The sequence below is a fragment of the Peromyscus eremicus genome, chromosome 6, assembly GCF_949786415.1.
Source record: "Peromyscus eremicus chromosome 6, PerEre_H2_v1, whole genome shotgun sequence".
Taxonomy (NCBI): Eukaryota; Metazoa; Chordata; class Mammalia; order Rodentia; family Cricetidae; genus Peromyscus; species Peromyscus eremicus.
Window position 1 is genome coordinate 94,713,122 of NC_081421.1, and position 21,290 is coordinate 94,734,411.

Genomic DNA, 21,290 nt, shown 5'->3' on the forward strand with positions numbered 1-21,290 from the left:
CTAGGGGACACACACACACACAAAAGGAAATTGTGACCTATTGGGTTCTGGAGGCAAGAGGGGCTGTTACAGAAAATGTGCAGGAAGAAGAAAGTTTGCCAGGGGATAAAATGCAGGAAGACAAGGCCAGGAAAGGCTTGAAACCCAAAGGTCAGTGATAAAAATTCAATTCATTTAACAAATTTTTTTGCTGTGAATGTTAAGTCCTGTTGACAGATACAAATAACCTGTGGCGCAACTTCTGCATCTCAGCAGGGGCAGAACTGGATTTCCACATCCGTCCAGGTTGCATCTGGTGGAAGGGGCCTGCCTTCTTGCAGGCCAGGACAGAGATGGGAAGTAAGCTTAAGCCCGAGGGAAGAGGCAAACCATGGACAAACTGTCCAGAAGTGAGGGACTGCTGAGCCTTCTGAATAAGGACTGGCCTCGGCTGTTGCTGCAGGGAAGGGCTGAAGCACTGTGGGATCCCCGGGAGCTAGGGAGAGAAGTGGGGACCAGCTAGAAGGAATTTTTAAGTGGTCAGCTGCAGAGGGAGTGGTCTCACCTCCTCTGCGCTTCCATAAATTTTTGAGTAAATCCCACGTTTCTCAGTAATATCTTTTTGGCCAGGGTATTCATTTCTAGGGAGAGGCAGACACTGGGGAGACCAAACAGGACAAGGGTCAGAAGAAACTGGAGTCGTGTTGACTCCTGATTCCTCATTCGAGCCCCCAAGGGCATAGGACGGTAAAGAAACAGGGCCTATTCTGAAAACTAAAAAGGGTGTTTTCGTTACATCTCCGTGTGACATTAGTTCACGGTCTGGACGCTGAATCCCAAAGTAAGACACAAACTGGAGAATCTTTCTCTGTGGCCGGAATCATCTACTGAGGCATGAGGAAACTCCCTTGGGCCTGTGCGCTCATCCTCCTGACTCTTAAGTGGAAGCATCCATTAAGGGAGACACACCTCGGGCACGTGGATATCCTAACCCTAGCCCGATTTTAAAGAGAAGGAATTAATTAGCAGTATGCAGAGGATTGATGACTACACAGCTCAAAGTCTAAAGCAGGGAAGTCACACCTGGAATGTGAGCCCAGGCTACCTCACCACAGAGTCAGACATCGGGCTTAATCCCACATCCAAGCATTGAGTTCTACCTACAACCTGCAAGGGAAGGAGTGTGTCTTTCGTTCATCACTGTACACTCAACAGCCAGAAGGCAGTAGGGATTCAGTAAGCACTTATAGAATGAAAAAAATCAGTAGGATGCACAGCCTGGACAGAAGTATTTTAAACGGTTTTGTTCAGAAGAGGAAAGAAAACGATAATTAATAGACCCATGGGGTTAGAGGGATATCACACACCAACTTTATAAATGACTAAAACAGGGTGGAAAGGGCCTCTCCCACAGCCACAACATCGATAAAGACTAGCACAGGGCAGGATGAACAAAGTGGAGGAGGAGGGGAGGATCAGATCCAGCTGGTTTGCTCAAAATGTACAAATCCCAAAATTCAGGGGGGAAAAAAAGCACCCTAATTTTAGCATCTATGTAAACTGTGTGTCTCTAAAATATATTTAAGTGTGGTTTACATTACATAATGGAAGTAGTGGTGGTCTCAATTTTTTTTCTGTACTTGGCACCACGAAAGAATTTACTTCTGCCCAAGTATAACCTGAACTCCGGAGTACTGGTGCAGGCCCCGGAGAAATACTCTGCTGCCTTGATGGGAGGCCACGCTGGAGGTGAGGCAGGGAAACCCGATTCCTTTTTCAAGTCTGGGAGGCCACATGGAACCTCGTTTTTTATTTTGTTTCCAACTTCCCTTTTTCCCTATTTCTGGCCTGTTGGTATTGTGTTTCCCCCTGGAATTTCAATAGTGTTACCGCACGGTCGGTCACAAACCTGCTTGAGCCAGTATGACGTGTTTTCTGTTAGTATGGAACCCTGGCTTTCCCGGCCCTCTGTTCTAACTCACCCTGTGTTAGGAGCTGTGAGCAGTAGGGGAGGCGGAGACAACAGGCTTCGGTGTTTCCGTCCGTCCGTCCGTCTAGGTTCCTCAGGAGGGGGTGGGTGCTGACCTCCCCCACTCAGTCCTCAGCTTCCCCACCCAGGAGGAAGCAGGTGCCACCTCTCTGCAACCCACCCAGAACCACTGTTGACTTTTCCTTCAGCTCTGTTTACAGTCTGTGGCCACAGATAAGCGACCGCGGGACCGCGAGCCAGGGTGGATGCAGGTTTTTGTTGGACCTGAAATGTATCCAACTTTAAGATTGCGCTTAGGAGAAGATGTTACATAAAAGGTGTAATTTTCAATTTAAAAATATAAAATGAGCACAGGACTTTAGAAGGGATGTTTCTAAACTAGTTCTGATGTTAGCCGCAGGGAAACCCCATTGTAGTATCTGTGATATAAAAGGCACGGGAGGGCTTGTGACTTTGGGACCAAAACATTCTACTTTGTGACTATATAGAAATATAGAGGACAAGATTCATTCCTCCTGCTTTTCCAGCATTTGGCTGTAGATGCTGTAGCACCTACATACGACAAATTATGATACTTGTCATATCTATTAAAGACTGTGACAGGCAAGGGCTGGGGATGTGGCTCCTTGGTAAATACTTGCCTCTAGTACCCATGAGGTCCAAAGAACAGCCAGAAGGAAAAGGAATTTGACAGGCTGGCATTGGGTTGCACTGACCCGACTACTCTAACGAAAGTGCTACAGACAGACTTCACATTAGAAGCAACCGGGGGTAAATGAGGGCAAAGGCCCGTTCTAGTTGAGGCAGAAGAGGAGAGAGCAGAGAAATACTTCAGAGTAACATGGTAGGTTGACGCCAGCCTGTAGGTTGAGGCTTGGAAGGTGAGACAAGGTTGGGGGCGCAGTGTGGAAAGGCAGTTCAAGCCACTAACACTTAGCGCTGCAGGGTTAGGGATCTGTATCCACGGAAGGAGTTTATGGAGTTTAAGCAGCTTGATGTGGAGGAAGCAGGTAGAGCTGAGGTAGGTGGGCATGATGGCTCATGCCTGTAATCACAGTGCTCTGGAAGTCTGAGGCAGGAGGATCAGCATGAGTTCAAAGCCAGACTGGCCTACAGAATGAGACCTATCTCAAAGTGTGTGCACGCAGATACACACACACTCACATGCACGCATGCGTGCACTGCACACAAAGACAACGAAGTTGGCGTCAACACTTCTGTGCCATTTTCAAAGTGCTCTCTCTGGAGGTTTCTTCTCTGCTCTGGCCGTTGAATGTTGGGTAGCTTCCAGCTTAAGCTCTGGCTCTCTTCACTGAAATAGAACTTCCTCCATAGACAGTTGTCAAGTGGCCCATGGAGACAGTCTGCTGCTGTCCCCACCAGGGCTCTTGTCCCACCCTTCTCCAGGAATGAAGTGAGCCAACGGTGAAGAAGAATACAAACAGGAAGTACGTGCCATCCATTCAGAACTAACAACCTTAAAGTGAGTAAAAACGACTGAAGACAGATGGCCACATGGGACTTAAACCAGTCTGCACTCTCGGTAGCAGCAGGATGCTAAGACCGTGCTGAGCAGTATCGTGGGTCGAAGCTCTCCAAGGCTTGGGGCAAGCCTGCAGTTCTGAGGAGGGTACGGCTATTGCAGACCTGGGGAGCAGCGTCTCTGAAGTCGTGGGTGGACTCAAAGGCTGGAGACTGAAGCTGTCACAGAATGAGTCCCTGCCACCAGCTGAAATGTTACTGCAGTGCACATTATAGTCGGAGACATCACTCCACCTACACTAACAGACTACAAAGAGCAGATAATAAATATGCCACCTACCTAACAGCTGGACATCACTGCGGTGTGTCCTACAATCAGAAAATATACCCCCTGCCACATACATACCTGCTCTGACATCTGGGATATCAATGCAGTGTGTATGATACTCAGCAGATGTCACCCCCACCTACCCTAACTCCCAGGTGTCACTACTGTGTGTACTCAAGTCAGCAGATGTCACTCTACCTACCCTAACTTCCAGGTGTCACCCCTGTGTGTACTCAAGTCAGCAGATGTCGTCCCCCCCCCCCCCGAAACATCCAGACATCACTGTGGTGTGTATTGTCAGCAGTCACAGCTTATGCTACCTTATGGTGGTTGTATTTTTGCCTCTACCACTACTTGTAGGGTCTAAGATTGGAAGGAGTTGAGGTCCTATGAGTGCTCAGCTCACTGTGACAGTCAACAGCCTCTGAAGTGACACCTGTGGGTAAGTGAGTATCTACAGGTGAATGTGTGCAGGCAAGAAGGCTGAGTAGTGATCCAGTTAATTCTTTTGGGAGAACTCACTGCTCAGCACTGCACACATAGGCAGAAGATCTTATTGAAATATTTGCTCTTAGTGTTCAGAACATACTGTAGTTGTGTAATTGTACTCGTTATGAGAAACGTCATTTTAAGCCAAATGTGGTGCCGTGCATCTATACATCTCAGTTTTCAAGAGACAGAGGCAGGAGGATTGCCAAAAGTATGAGAACACCCTGGTCTACCTAGAATGTTCTAGGCCATATACAGCTATATAGTGACACCCTGACTCAAAAACTAACCACCTACCCACCAATTAAAACAGCAAGAAAAAAGTAAAAAGAAAAGGCAGCCTCCTGAAATATATTAAAATCAGTGTTTAGAAGGTCCTGTCATGGCATGGTGGAGTGTTGTGTCTGCTTCCCGCTGACATAATTTGAAATAAATAGTATTTTAATCCCTTCTCTGGCATCAACACTCTGATTTTATGGTGCAGAGATTAAAAGACCAGGCTTTGCTCCAAAGTAAACAGCTTAGAACTGAGTCCCGAGTCTCAGTTACAAGTATAGCTCTTGGGAAGCCATTGACCATAACTCTTGGCAAGCCCTTGACCATAGCTCTTGGGAAGCCATTGACCATAGCTCCTGGGAAGCCATTGACCATAGCTCCTGGGAAGCCATTGACCATAGCTCCTGGGAAGCCATTGACCATAGCTCCTGGGAAGCCATTGACCATAACTCTTGGGAAGCCATTGACCATAGCTCTTGGGAAGCCAGTTCATCACAGGTCTTGGGAAGCCAACTGACTATAGCTCTTGGGAAGCCATTGACCATAGCTCTTGGGAAGCCATTGACCATAGCTCTTGGGAAGCTGACTGACTATAGCTCTTGGGAAGCCAGTTCATCACAGGTCTTGGGAAGCCGACTGACAATAGCTCTTAGGAAGCCGACTGACCATAACTCTGGAGAAGCCGCTGACCATAGCTCTTGGGAAGCCAGCTAACCAGACTATCCTGTACCTTATTTTCCTCATCTGTAAAATGGAAGTTACAATAGCTGCTCCTTTGCATGTTGAATGTGAAGATTAACTAAATAACTATGCAGACAGTCTGACACAGAGGAAGCAAGCCCCACCATTTGTAGCTCTCATTATACTCCGGTGGTTCTTTTATTTTAATAACAGTTTCCACAAAGCTTAAAAACATCTATACTCAATATCAGCTAAAGATATCCAACATAAGGCTTTCAGTTTTTCTACTCAAAATTTATCTCTCACTGTAGAGTTTCTCATTCCCATAAGAAAACAAACAAACAAAAATACCATCTATTCAGTGGGTCAAGCCATAAAAATTTAAAAGCCAGCTAGCTCCTCCCTTCTATTTCCCTCCCTGGTCTGTTACTTAGCAAACCAGTCTTCTGAGTATGACTGAAGCCTTTCTGTGTCTCTGTCTCTGATTACTCCACTGTCAACATTGCTATCATGGATTTGGACAGGAATTTCCTAATTGGTCTTCCTGCTTTTACCCTCACCTTTTCCAATCTTTTTTTTCTTCTCTGTTTCTACTCAAGAATTGCACAGGCTTAGCAAAGTGGAGATTCAATGAGCAAAGGAGAGCTGTCCTCATTACTCATCTGCTATGTGGCAGCCTCTAGGTCAAATCCAGCTGTTTTCCAACTTTTCAATGCACAATCTGTAATCAATACAGATCACATTGGATTACTTTCCACTTTTTAAACAGAAAATTCCATCCCTTAATAGCATGCAAACCAAAATGTCCCTCTCCACTATGTGATGCTGGCCACACAGACCTCTTCCAGGTTTTGGATCATAGTGCGTACAAGTCTTTTTCAATTGCATAGAAAATCTCCAGCTCCCAACAAAGATGGGCATCTCCCTGAGCTCTTAAGTAAACGTGCTTAGGGAACATCATCCTAACACCTTCTGGGGTGGTTTTCCTTCATTCTTTCCTCTTTCATCCTTTGCTTCTGACTTCCCCAGCACTTGCTTTGGTCATCTGCATTTCTGGGCAGAAGAATTCTGTGAGAGCAGAGTCTTCTCTTCCTTCTGTCTCCACTGTCTTTTCCCTAGCAAAGCAGCTTGCAGAAAGTAGAAATGTAGTTACTCCATGGACTAACTGGAAGACTGAATGGGATCTTTTGCACGAAAAATTGGTTTAGTAGTCAAGAAAGCATAGCATCCACAGTTTGCTCATTCGCCCAACAAGTTGGTTTTGCCCCTAATACTGAAATAGCACAAAAGTGCAGGAGAGAGGGTGCCTAACAGTTTGGATACTGTAGTGATTAACGAGTGATATATGAACCATTTCTTAAAGGATGAACCAGTTGGCAAGGTAGGAAGTGAAGTAGATGTGGCAGTCCTAGGCAAGAGCCTGCTGAGGTCTAAGGCAACAGGGGAAATGGACTGGTCACCATCAGGAGGAGTGGCGAGAACTGGAGCAGGAGACAGATGATGCTGATGAGGCAAGGGGCCTCTGAGAAGACAAAAGAACAGTGCTGTGAAGAGATGAAGTAGTTCAGTATTACCTGGTCTGAGTTTGAGATGTAACTACAAAGACCTGGAGAGGGAGAGATGTGGCCTGAGGCCACTTTGGTAATCTACATAGAGTAATAAGGACTCAGAGTTGAGTAGCAGCGTGAAGAATGAGTGTTTCTGTACTCCATTGAGCTATCATGGCCAATGTGCTTTCCTTATTCATGTTACAAAATATCCAAGGAAAACAACCTACCAAAGGAAGGAAGAGTTTACATTGGCTCAGGCTTGAGATGGGGTGCAGTCTACACACTGGGAAGGAAGGAGCTGAGAGCCACCTACCTGTGTGGAGTGTCAGGAGCCTGAAATGGCTGAGCATTTCTGAGCTCAACTAGGAAGGAAGGAGAGAGAAGTCCATGTTGATGATCATTCTTCCATCTTTATTTTAAAATAGAATTATTTTAAATAATTTAAAATATTTGGTCTGGAATTCTACATGTACTTTACATTTTTTCGGTTGTTGTGAATTTATCTGTCTTATTTCTAAATAGGGGGACACCATACCACTACATCTTTCCCTCGTGTGTGTAGACTAGAACAGAGAGCAGGTCCAAATTCAACCCTCTGTTCACCAAAGTCTTATCAGTATGACACTTTCCTCTGTAAAATGGAGTTAATAGTACCAAGCTCCTGATTTAATGGCATTAACTGAGGTAGAAGTAAATTATTTGATATAGGTTTTGGTGTGTTGTAACTGTAGACAATTAGTGATTGCTATGACAACCACCACCACCACCACCACCACCACCACCACCACCACCACCATCATCTAATAGTATACTTAACATCTAGAAAATACCTCCCACATCCAGGTGTGGTGGCTTACTCATAGTCTCAGCACTCTGAGAGGTTGAGGCTAAAGGATTACCATGAGTTCAAGGTCTGACTTGGCTACATAGTGAGTTTGAGGCTAGTCTGGAGTATATAGAATGGATCCTGTCCTCAAAATACAAATTAACAAACTAACCAACAACTAACTAAATAAGAAAGGAAATTCTCCCCACCGTCCTGATGATTTGATGAGTTAGACAAATCGCGCCAAACCAAGCTCTACTTCAGTTTTGTTTTTTTGGGTTTTTTTCCCCTTTGGGCTGATGATTTCAATAAGATACTGATTATATGAATACATAGTTTCCAGTCCTTATATCTCCAGCACGGATCTTCACCTTGTTTATCTAAAAGCTGACTGTGGATGACATAGGTGATAAGGTTAGAACAGCCCAGGAGAGTGTTTTCCAATTATTTCCATTTGTTTAAAATATAATCCTAATAATGAAAGCATTGTGACTTTCTGTCCGTCATTGCACTGTTGACAGACTTGTGGGTCTCTGGAGCACAATCTGTCCGGGTGGGTAGCACAGGCCAGCAACTTCCCAATTACAGAGTTGCTCTATATAGACCCAGTTGCCATGCTGTTGGCTGCTACTGTTTGCTCCACTCTTTTGGAAGCACACATCATAGTGCTTTTCTCATTGTGGTGGTCACCTTCGTTTTGTGTCTATTTGGGGAGAATTATAGAATGGAAGTAATGATATATTGCCCCATAAAATCCACCTTCAGTCGCCCATGACATCATCTTTGTCTGTAAAACAGGAAGGGAGGAGAGAGGCTATGTCTGGAGCAACACTGGCTCCACTCTGTACACATCAAGCTCCCCTTGATTGGAAAGTGCTTTACAGCACAGTGACATTAACGTCCAAAGATGGCATTGCACTAAGGTGTAAGGTTGTCACTTTAAATCTGGCAATCGTTGGCTACAAAAGTGTGCGGTCAGGTCCCTGTAAGAACACAGCATAGGAAGAAAGAGAACCAGACTCCATTCGGGTGGTGTGAGCCCCTCCTCTAAGCCACTGCTCAGCCATAGGTTCCCTCCGAATTTTAATTGTTCAGGTTTTGAAAACCCAGCCAGATATTAATACCTTAATCTTGGAAAAGTGATTTTGATCCCTTGGAATTTTGTGGCATATATAATTTGAGATACTTTGAAATCAAGGATTCAGGATTACTCAACAAAGGATAAATTCTTAGATTATATTTCAGGAAAGGAATTTGTTCAATTTTTTTGAGAGCTCATTATTTCATCTGACAAATGGAATTTTTAAAAAGTATTAGTATTCTGGTCATTCATAAAATAAAGTCTGCGAAAACTATGATCAAATGTTCTACTCCTTGGCAGTCAGGAGGAGGGGTGGCTGTCCCGGGCTCACTGGGTCATACCTGCTTTCCTAGAAATCAGCACGTGGGCTGCTGGGAGTCACTGAGTACAGCTCTCTGTCCTGTTGACAGAGACTTAAAGAGGCAGCAGCTGATAAGGACAGTCAGTGTGCTGGAGGTGGGAGCTAGGTGACAGGGAGGGACAAAGACACACGGTGGCAGAAAATGGACAGCAATGATGGGGAGGGAAGGGCCCCTAAGGATAGTCTAGTGTTGACCTATTTAGTAGAGAGTGCTTTTGAAGGCAAAAAAGGATACCTGCCTTTTCATATGGAGAGATTTGTTTTGTTTTGTTTTACATTTTGTGTTAGACTGCCATGCAATTATTACCTGAGTGGAAGGAGCAAAGCGGGCATCTGAGTGCAAGGGTAGAGGGGGACATCCGAGTGCAAGAGAGAGGGGGACATCCGAGTGCAAGAGAGAGGGGGACATCCGAGTGCAAGAGAGAGGGGGACATCCGAGTGCAAGAGAGAGGGGGACATCCGAGTGCAAGAGAGAGGGGGACATCCGAGTGCAAGAGAGAGAGGGACATCCGAGTGCAAGGATAGAGGGGGACATCCGAGTGCAAGAGAGAGGGGGACATCCGAGTGCAGGAGAGAGAGGGACATCCGAGTGCAAGAGAGAGGGGGACATCCGAGTGCAAGAGAGAGGGGGACATCCGAGTGCAAGAGAGAGGGGGACATCCGAGTGCAAGAGAGAGGGGGACATCCGAGTGCAAGAGAGAGGGGGACATCCGAGTGCAAGAGAGAGGGGGACATCCAAGTGCAAGAGAGAGGGGGACATCCGAGTGCAAGAGAGAGAGGGACATCCGAGTGCAAGAGAGAGGGGGACATCCGAGTGCAAGAGAGAGGGGGACATCCGAGTGCAAGAGAGAGGGGGACATCCGAGTGCAAGAGAGAGAGGGACATCCGAGTGCAAGAGAGAGGGGGACATCCGAGTGCAAGAGAGAGAGGGACATCCGAGTGCAAGAGAGAGAGGGACATCCGAGTGCAAGAGAGAGAGGGACATCCGAGTGCAAGAGAGAGGGGGACATCCGAGTGCAAGAGAGAGAGGGACATCCGAGTGCAAGAGAGAGAGGGACATCCGAGTGCAAGGATAGAGGGGGACATCCGAGTGCAAGAGAGAGGGGGACATCCGAGTGCAAGAGAGAGGGGGACATCCGAGTGCAAGAGAGAGAGGGACATCCGAGTGCAAGAGAGAGGGGGACATCCAAGTGCAAGAGAGAGGGGGACATCCGAGTGCAAGAGAGAGAGGGACATCCGAGTGCAAGAGAGAGAGGGACATCCGAGTGCAAGAGAGAGGGGGACATCCGAGTGCAAGAGAGAGGGGGACATCCGAGTGCAAGAGAGAGAGGGACATCCGAGTGCAAGAGAGAGAGGGACATCCGAGTGCAAGAGAGAGAGGTGCATCCGAGTGCAAGGATAGAGGGACATCCGAGTGCAAGAGAGAGAGGGACATCCGAGTGCAAGAGAGAGGGGGACATCCGAGTGCAAGAGAGAGGGGGACATCCGAGTGCAAGAGAGAGAGGGGGACATCCGAGTGCAAGAGAGAGAGGGACATCCGAGTGCAAGAGAGAGAGGTGCATCCGAGTGCAAGGATAGAGGGACATCCGAGTGCAAGAGAGAGAGGGACATCCGAGTGCAAGAGAGAGGGGGACATCCGAGTGCAAGAGAGAGAGGGACATCCGAGTGCAAGAGAGAGAGGTGCATCCGAGTGCAAGGATAGAGGGACATCCGAGTGCAAGAGAGAGAGGGACATCCGAGTGCAAGAGAGAGGGGGACATCCGAGTGCAAGAGAGAGGGGGACATCCGAGTGCAAGAGAGAGAGGGACATCCGAGTGCAAGGATAGAGGGGCATCCGAGTGCAAGAGAGAGAGGGACATCCGAGTGCAAGGTAGAGGGGCATCCGAGTGCAAGAGAGAGAGGGACATCCGAGTGCAAGAGAGAGGGGGACATCCGAGTGCAAGAGAGAGAGGGGGCATCCGAGTGCAAGAGAGAGGGGGACATCCGAGTGCAAGGATAGAGGTGCATCCGAGTGCAAGAGAGAGAGGGACATCCGAGTGCAAGAGAGAGAGAGGGACATCCGAGTGCAGAGAGAGAGGGGGACATCCGAGTGCAAGAGAGAGGGGGACATCCGAGTGCAAGAGAGAGGGGGACATCCGAGTGCAAGGAGAGAGAGGGACATCCGAGTGCAAGGATAGAGGTGCATCCGAGTGCAAGAGAGAGAGGGACATCCGAGTGCAGGAGAGAGAGGGACATCCGAGTGCAAGAGAGAGAGGGACATCCGAGTGCAAGAGAGAGAGAGGGACATCCGAGTGCAGGAGAGAGAGGTGCATCCGAGTGCAAGAGAGAGGGGGACATCCGAGTGCAAGAGAGAGAGGGGGACATCCGAGTGCAAGAGAGAGAGGGGACATCCGAGTGCAGGAGAGAGAGGGACATCCGAGTGCAAGAGAGAGAGAGGGACATCCGAGTGCAGGAGAGAGAGGTGCATCCGAGTGCAGGGAGAGAGGGACATCCGAGTGCAAGGATTAACAGGGAACGTCTGAGGCAAAAGGTTGAGAGGAGCTTACTTCTGAAAACAAAACTCAGATACTCACAAAATTGCCAAATAGAGTGCCTTGATGAGCTGGGTGTTTGGATGTGAAGGATATCAGAAAGCCCTCAGTGGTGGGAAAGACACTCTCCCCCTTTTTTTTCTTTTTTCTTTTTTTGTTTTTTGAGACAGGGTTTCTCTGTGTAGCTTTGCGCCTTTCCTGGATCTCGCTTTGTAGCCCAGGCTGGCCTCGAACTCACAGAGATCCGCCTGGCTCTGCCTCCCGAGTGCTGGGATTAAAGGCCACCACCGCCGGGCTGGGAAAGACCTTCTCAACCTGCATCCTTCAAACTCCTTCCGAAGCCTGTCATCCCTCTTCCCTCTTCCCTAGGGAGAGTCATAGCGTTAGAGTCCCTCTTTCCCAGGTCAGCTGTAAAACCCAGGAAAGTCACTCTTTTCTTTTTGACTCTTAGAGTCTCTCTCCAGAAGTCCCTTTCCCATACTTGAGAGAACTACGTATTCCATAGAGAAACCCAAACTAGTCCCTCCTCAAGCTGCTACCTTTAGGCCACGCCTTTTTATCCGGTCCCATTTCAACATGGCTGTCCGTTGTGCATTAAACTAAGCAGAAAAATGGACAATGCTCCCTAGGTCTTTGGGTTTTCATTTCTGAAGGCTTCTGTGTCATCCACAACTTTCACTAAATCCACTGTAAGTGGATGTTTCCTTGCTAAGGGGTCTTTTATTATATGGATGCTGCTGGGATTCTGTAGGTAAGCGAGAGTACAACACTCAGCAGCGTAGCCCTAGAGGGGCACCCATCACTCCTTGGTTCGTTATTCATGTGTTTTTAGGAACTCTTGTTTTTCGGTGCCCTTGGTTAGCTAGTCCTGCAGAAAGCTGTGCTGTGAATGAGGTGCTGGGCCGCGGGAAAAACCAGCAAATGTGTCTTGAAATGAGGCCGATCTCCACGGGACAGGGAGCAGCCCTGAGAACTGCAAAATGTCTGCAGTTTCTCTCTCTCCCTTCCCCCTCCCACTCCTGCTCCGTTCTTTCACTTGAAATGGGGTCTAAATATGTAGCACAAGATGACTTCCACTTCACTAAGTATTCCCAAACGACCTTGACTTTTTATCTTCCTGGAGAAGCTTCCCCAGGGCTGGGATCACAGACCTCAATCCATTATGCCCCGTCTGCTTGTTTGGTTTCCTATCTTGCTTCTGACACAATTGCTTCATCACACTGAGGGCATGGGCGCACAGAAGACAGCCTTTTGCTTTCTAACATGTGCTCTGGGACTACCACATGTGGAAGAAATATCCCCCCCCCCCCCCAAATACATGAAGGCTCAACTGTGTACATGAATAATTCTTTCTAGGAAAGGCACTGCTAAGAAAAGGCTGCGTCTCATCACTATTTTCCTAGGAATATAGACAAGGCCTTTGGGGGCAGGGTTTGGGCCCAAGATTATGCTATTGATTAAGCTGTTCTAATGTATTTGGCCATTTAGAGGAAAGCTCACACTTGTTCACGTCATCATGGTGTGGCGTTTGTACTGTACAAAGCCTTTCCAGAATGTTGAGTGAAAAATTAAAGTACAAAGTGCTGTGTGGGTGAGCCAAGCTTTTCCTCCTGTAACAGAACTAGAGGAAGGATTAGGAGAAAGGGTGACAAGAGCCAAGGAGAAGGGGACAGGAAAGCCAGTCTTCCAGAAAGTTGTAGGGAGAGAAAAAATAAGCCAGGCGTGGTGGGTGAGATCATTTCTTCTTTAAGTGCCCTTAATGAAATGACTTGGCTTTTACAGCGAGGGAAGAATACTGTGAGATGTTCCAGAGGGATGAACAGTCATGTTTATAAGGCTGTGAGTAGTGAAACATCACTTCATGAAAAGCGCTGCTGTATATACTAAAAAAAGCAATCCCCAACAATCCCCAACGCTGTGATTTTCCCAAGGCTGCTGAGAGATCGTGCACTGTGTTGAGATCCCACAACTGTTTCTATGAGCACTGGGGAGACGTCGCCATCTTGGCATGCTCTTGGTACTGTCTTCTTGGGAGATGAGGCATGGGGCTTGAGCCTTAGAATTCTCAGGGGAGGACCTTTTAATGCAGCAACTGTACGTGAGCTGGGCTAGTTTTCTGCCTCCCTGTCTCCCTCTATTTCTCTCTTCCCAGGACTGAGGATCAAAACCAGATCTCTAGTGTGCTAGGTCAGCAGTGTACTAGTCAGCCACATTCCTAGTCCTACTATTTTCTCTTAAGTCACATAAAACCTTTAAAGCATTCCTCATTATGTAAGTATGCTTTCAAACAATGACCTTTTATTAGAAAGCAAAAAAAAAAAATAGCTTTTACTTTATATTTTCCCAAAAAAAGTTAAAAATCTGTGCTGTGTGATACTGATTGACTGGGAAACTCACATTCTAGCTGTTCGCTTTAATATTCCATAGGAAAAGCCCATAGGAATTGCTAAGGAAGGTGTATATAAAAACGACAGCTTCCGTTTCACATGGTGAGACTCGGCCAGCCCCAAGTGGACAAAGCATTAGAAACCCTGGAATGCCACACTGGGAAGGTAGAGAAATAGCCCAGTGAATTTAGAATCTACCAGCCTGCTGGCCATTCATGTACTGGCTGTGTTCATGCTTGGAATTGATTTCCAATAAATGAATAAGACTAATATCTTTAAAAAATGCTTGCATTAGTTCCTTTTCATATGCTGATAAAATACACCCAAAAAAGCAACGTGGGGGAGAAGGGTTTGTTTTGGCTCACAGTATGAGGGTGCCATCCATAACGCTGATGAGAGTGCAGGGCAGCTGGTCACAGTGCTTCAGCAGTCAAGAAGCAGAGAGTGACAGGCCCAGCTGCTTCCTTGTTCTTAGGCAGTGCAGGACCCAAGCTCATAAAGCAGTCTTGCCTGATTTTAGGGTGTCTCCATCGACCTAGAAAGTCCCTCCCTCACAGATGTGGCCAGAGGCCAACTACAATGTAATCTCTCACAGGAGCACCCACCCAGAGGCTTGTCTCCTAGGTGACTCCAGATCCTGTCAAGAGAACAACAGTAAGCACCACAGGTCCCACACTTCTTTTTTGTTTCACTGTGCTGTGCTTTGCTTTATGAGACAGGGTCTTGCTTTGTAGGCCAGGCTGGCCTTGAACTCGTGACCTCTTGCTTCAGCCTCCAGTGTTCTGATGTCACAGGCATATGCTACCACTCCTGGCTGGAATCTCAGCTTCCTAATGAAATTGACTGTATTTTCAAGTGAGTCTGGAAAGAAGCTTTTGAATGGGGCAGTGACAGTCTTTGCTTGGCCAAAGTTCAATCAGCATATTATATGCATGAGTGTATTAAGCATATCAGTATGCTTCCTCAGAAAATCTGGTTTCAGCAAAGAACGTGACAAAGTCGGTGTACCGTAAGTCCCCACTTTGGATGTCTAATCGGGTCCCTTATCTCTCAACACTCCCCAGAAGACCTCTGATCATCTTGGCTTGTCAGCAGCAAGCACCCTGATAGTTGGGCTTATCCAGACTCTTCAATGCCCCAAAGTGTCCTTAATTACTCTCCACCCACCCACCCCACCTGCCCCTTCACCGTATGTCATCTCTGCCATGCTGCATCTGCAGTTGAATGCTGTCTCTTTCCCCACAGCACGGTTCGAGAGCTGTGCTTCTCACGTTATGGCCTGATCGTGAGTCAAGCCTCTGCCATGCTTTAGTAAATGTCACAGAATGATTTTAAAAAAGTTAAAATGTAGCCATGCAGTATGAAACCCCGTTGTGTCTGGAAAATTTGTGAAATTTACAAAGCAGACACTCAACAGGAGTAAATCTCCCTTGCAGTGAAAAATAACTCAAAATGGTCTTTACACGGAAAGAAATGAAAAGGCTTCTGAGTTGATTTTCAAGTTACTTTATTACTAACACCATTTAGATTTTCAGTCCGAGTCTTCACACACAGCCTTTGGGGACCAAGAGAAATAGAAATGACAATCTAATTAGCCAGAGAACAGACTTCTTTTTGATAGGAAAGTATGAACTGTGTAGCAGTTGCTTCTGCTTTGAATAGAAACCAAGTGTGAAAATCTATTTTTTTTAAAGAGACATTCTTTCAATTCCTCTCCATTATAACTGTCCCTAATTGATATATTTATTTATCCAAAGTTTGAAGTCATTAATACACATACATATCTATGATTAAGGCCTAATAAGTGTACGTTCTCCAAGGTGCATGATGCTGCCAAACATCCTCAAACACAAAGGGACTAGAATCTGTGCAGTCATCACACTCAGAGTTCAAGTTTAAATCATCTACTAACTAATGCTTCATATCCATGCAATGATACAATGTTCAAAGTCGATGGGAGGAAATGCCATATTAACATCTCTATAACTGGCATGCTCAACCTTTAGAGCAGGTTTAGTACAAACATTATGTAGCTGCTGGTGATTGAAATGTGTCTTGCATATCTTTCGAAGCCACAGCTCTTCTGTACAATTGCTATTATTTGGAAAATGAGACCCATTCATTTTATTTTTGTTAGAACAATAGTTAGCAACATCTTCCTGACTGTAAGAGCCTGGATCTAAGGGTGGCTGAATGTCAGCGATGGAACTGTGTCAATTTCTAGTCAACTAGATGAAAATCCCACAATGGACCCAGTGCTAATTTGCAGCAGCATTCTTGCTTTGCAAAATTATCTACACAATTTGACTTGTGGAAGCATCACTGTCTGATAAAGACACTCAAAATCATCATGAACAAAATATGCAGCCTTTCTGTTGGGTAGAATAAGTTCAGATAGCTCAATATAAATGCTAGTTTGGGTGTCATACAAGCAGAGGACAAGTGCATTTTATAATAATATCGAAAACATCTGCTTCTGAGTCTAATGAGTTTTAGCAAATAGTGTGATATAAATCAACTGGTGGAAATAAAGCCTAGCACTTACAAAAGAAAGTGATGGGATAGAGTTTGGACCCACTAAATAACGTCTTTTCCATTTAAGTCTCTCATTTCTCAAAACGGCCTAATCCAGGATGACTCAAACACCATGGTTAATTTGAACCTGATACGGATCATATGTGCAGGATTCTTCAAACTCTACTAGCCTGACATTATTCTTTTAAGATTCTGCAACAACAACAAAAAAACAACAACAACAAAAAAACAAAACAAAGCAAAACAACCACAAAAAAACCTCATAGGTGACCAATAATTACATTTTATACTTTAAAGGAATTAACATTATATCAATTTTATATAAATTAACAATGAAACTTTTGCTGTTGGTTTTTTGCTTTTTTTGGTTTGTTTGTTTTTGTTTTGAGACATGATGTCACTTATAACCCAGGCTGGCCTGGAATTTTTGCAGTCCCTTTTCTTCATTTCTAGGAGTCTAGGAATGCAGGCATAAGGCATCACACCTGGCTAGCAATCAAATTTTGGAAAGTAGTCATCCATTTTCTTGCCACCTAATCGAACAAATTAGTATCTGGCCACCCCTGCCACCTGTAGAACTTACTGTGATTTCTTCCATTTTTTAAAAAAACTTCTAAGGTAAGAGACCATTTGCATCCTCATAGTTCATTTTTAGTCTGTGAAAGATACCACCATCATGATAAGATGAAGAGTTAAAAGGGAAAATAAAGCACAATTATCCTTTTTTTTTTTTTTAACAGAAAAGAAGATTAAACACTCAAGAATTTTAAAATTAAAAAATAGTCTGGGTAAACTTGATGATGGTATGAAGTACTCTGAACTCCCTTGTATTGAACACTCCGTGGGTACTGCAGTGAGGAGCAGGCGCTTGGCCTGCCTCCTGGTCATGCTTACAAGGCATGGGTTACAGGAGAGGTGAGTCAGCCGTCTGACTTCCTCTGAATAGCCTAGAAGCAGCCCTTGTGTATGCTTCTCCGGCATGTTTTCTGTAACCAAGCAAATGGTTATGAAGAACAGTTGCATAATGACAGGCATATTCATCCACCACTTCCTTCAATCCATTAATATTTCTATCATCAACCCTCACTCCACATAACACAAAACCCGCCACTTGGAAATTCCTTTGGGGACCTTTGGTGACGTATTTCATGGCACTAACGACCTCATCCACTCCTAAAGATAATCTGATATTTATGTGATGAGCAAGAGTAAACAATGCATCAAAGGTCATTCTACTGAGAGAATCTCACAATACCAGAGTTGCTAAGAACCTAAGCAATTAGGCAATGCAGCCTTCTCATTTGACAAATGAGAGCGATTGAACTCAAGTCTCCCTGTCTCAGGCTGCTGGCTTTAAGTAGATTGGAAAAAAATCCAATGCCTAGATTTGTGCTTCCCACACATTACAGTTTCCTCCAAAGTCTATCTGAGTTTCACAATTCCCTGACTCTGACATAGTCCTGTCTAAGAACATCCCTATTTCAGCCAGGCATAATGCTGCCCACCTGAAATCCCAGCACTTGGTGGGCTGAGACAAGATAGGGGTTTGAGGATAGCCTGGGCTACAAAAGAAGTACCAAGCCAGCCAGGACTACATAGCAAAGCACTTTCACAAACAGACGAACGAAAGAAGAGGGATAGAACATTTCAGTTTCAGCCTTCTAAAACACCTGAACTGCACCTAAAAATGTTTTAGAGAAATATATGAAATAACACCAAGGAGATTCTTTTCTGTAAAATTATTATACTTCATGTCAGGCTCACCTTAGGGATTTATTCTAATAGGAAAGATGAGAACTAGTCAAAGGAAAGGCTGGTGGCGTAGGGAAGGGCAATGGGGTGATGATGGGTGGATTAGAACAAGGTATAATGGCACATGCATATTAACAGGACAAAATGAAACCCCTTCCTTTATATGCTAACTTAAATTTTTTTGTTTGTTTGTTTTTTGTTTTATTTTTGAGACAGGGTTTCTCTGTGTAGTTTTGTTGCCTATCCTGGATCTCACTCTATGGACCAGGCTGGCCTCGAACTCACAGAGATCCATCTGTCTCTGCCTCCCGAATGCTGGGATTAAAGGCATGCGCCACCACCGCCCGGCAACTAACTTAAAAACTAATAAAAATAATTTTATACTCCTTGCTATTAGAACTACTTGTAATTAATACGCCATATTCTAATAATTCCTTATTGGACTAAGGCATGAAGAAGATGTTTAATTCACTATAACTGAGCAAACTTGAGTTGCATGGGACTCTTGGCAAATGGAATTAAGATTTTGAATAATACATAAGTGATAGAATACCAATGCAAGAAAGTATTTTTTTTTTTTTTTTGAGGCAGGGTCTTACGTACCCTGGGCTGACTTCAAACCATGTGCCTGAGGATTATCTTAAATTCCTGGTGCTCTGCCTTGCCACATTGTGGGTGTACGCCACCACACCCTGCTCATAGTGACTGCTCATAGTGGCTTCCAAGCAGTTCCTTAGGCATCCGCAGACAAGGAAGTGCTCCACACTTGTGTGTTTACACACATGTGCACTCAGATAAATAACCCGTGAGAGCCACAGAGGACTAAAAGTGGATTGAAGTCTATTTAAGAAGTAAAAAACCCCACAAGGGATCACTAACATAAGCAACAAAACCCACAGAGTTGTCACAGTAGCTTTCAGGGTTGGTGTCTCCACCCCCTTGGGTGTGGGTTATAGTTGCAACCACCTAATGGAAGACAGTATTCAGACCTGGTCTCCATGGACATTATTTGGGGGTCATATCTGGACTCCTGCCTATAGCACATATATGGCAACTGCGAACTGTATAAGGAGCGGGTAGACATGTGGCTGTTGACTGGGGATGGCGCTTTATACTCTTGCCTTTCCGAGAAGCTCATGTTGGTCTTCTGAGTTTGCGGGACAAAGGACGGTCTCTCTTTCCAGTCCTCTTGGGACCCTAGAAATGCCTTTCTCCGAGCTGCGGAGACTACATTCGCCACAATGGATTCCTGGATGCTCCTGGGTCTGAAGGCATCATCCACTAGACCAAGAGGAGACTTGGATGCTGCTTCCCAAGGTGTTGGCCTCTTGTTAGCTTTCTCCAGCCCGAGGGTCGGCTTGCCAGAGTAACTGTGAGCCGGCTGGTACAGCCAAGGAGCTGCAGGAATGATGGGTGGGGCTGATTTTCCAGGAAGAGAAAGGGAGCGCCCACTCTCCTAAAAACAAAGAAAATGTTACTGTATCTCATTCGCTTCTGTTTGTGCTTATTATTGCAAAGCGCGCATAGCACCATGACCAAACACTGTACAGATTGAAGCCCTTCAGTCCTGGAGCCTGGACGGGTTGTCTTACTTAGCTTATTCTAGCTCGGGTCCGCTGCTCGAGTCTCTCTTTGTTTTTCTCCCTCTCATAGTTCAAACTGTTGACACGTCTTCCCTAGGAGTAACCTCATGGCAGAAACCCTAACTCTACTGAGACATACCCTGCTCTCTGCCTTCTGTACACCCTCAGCCCACCTGCTCCATTCCAGTTCTGTTTTACCTGGCACAAAATAAATGGAACAGGAATAACTCCAGAAATGGGCCATAAACTCCTTTTATCAAGTAACTTTTTCTTTGGCTGGAACCTCCAGTTCGATCCTGTACGATCTGGAAAGCCCCATTCCTGTCTCACCCTCCAACCCCTGCCAGCTCAGAGTCTCCCGAAGAAAGGAAAGGTGCCAAAAAGCCCACCCAGTTCAGCATTCTTGGCGGCTACGGCAGCTTCCTGCCCTGAAGTTGCCAGCTGCCGGAGTCCCCATCTAAAGCGCTCAGCTTTTGACCATCCTTGGGCACAAACCCGGCTTGTGGTGGATACATCATCCCCACCTCACCTACAACCTATAAAGTCTCTCTGCTCCGTTTGTGGACTCAGCTTCTCCAGCCTTGATGTCTGGGACTGGAGAACTCATGTGGGAGTTGCTTTGCTCAAATAAACCTGTTGTTACACTTTTTCAATTGGGCTTGATCTGGCTTACTGCTTCGGTAAAAAAAAAAAAAATTATTATGGGTTGGGGGCAGAAAACCTATTACTTTTAATTGCTTGACTTATTTTGGTTCACTGAATGCACTAAAAGCTACTTAGTAGTGGTTACTAGTGTGAAGAAGGGACAGGCATCTTTCCTCTCAGAATCTATGTGATGAGGACCACACGACATGGGTCTTTATTCTCTGTTTCTGTCTGTCTCTGTCTCTGTGTCTCTCTATCTCTGTCTTCCTGCCTCTCTTTCTTGCTTACTTTAGAGACATGGTCTCACTCTGTAGTCCAGGCTGTTCTCTGGGAAATCTTATGGACTCAGCCTCCCAAGAGCTACAATTGTAGCTCTGAGCCCCCAAGCTCTTGTGTCTTTTGTTCTCAAGGATGAGGCATGCATAGCCTTTGTCTCAAAGGGAGTCACTTTGCTTGTCTCGTGCGCATCTTGGCTCCATTTTATTTTCATTACATTCCAGAGTGTGACTCTCTGCACATTCCCCTGTGCTTGCTAAATGCCCTGCTTGGCTAATCCTTGGTAGTATGGTTTATGGAAAACTTGCCCCTTCACCCTTCTGCCTCCTTAGGAACCCTAGCCAGGGACTATCTTCTGTTCTTTTTCATGTGCTCATCCCTCTTCACATGAGACTCACTTAGACAAACTGCAAGAGAAAGAAGCAAGGGGGAAATGAGTCAACTTTGAAAGTATCAAAGCATTGCTTCTTCACCAGACATGGTGGTACTGCCTATAATCCCAACACTTAGGAGCTGGAGGCAGGAGAATCAGGAGGAG

General features: G+C 45.6%; 1 protein-coding gene across 2 annotated transcripts in view; it reads right to left on the reverse strand.

Annotated features, from left to right (window-relative positions):
- Positions 1-16,704: 16,704 nt before the first annotated feature.
- Synpo2 (synaptopodin 2) overlaps positions 16,705-21,290 on the reverse strand; it is a 167,801-nt gene continuing 163,215 nt past the window's right edge. The window contains exon 5 of one of the 2 annotated variants that reach the window (XM_059266193.1): positions 16,705-19,704. In XM_059266193.1, the coding sequence (XP_059122176.1) occupies positions 19,165-19,704 (540 nt within the window). In that variant the 3' untranslated portion in view covers positions 16,705-19,164. The remainder of the gene's footprint in view (positions 19,705-21,290) is intronic. The other variant, XM_059266194.1, reaches the window with a different exon arrangement.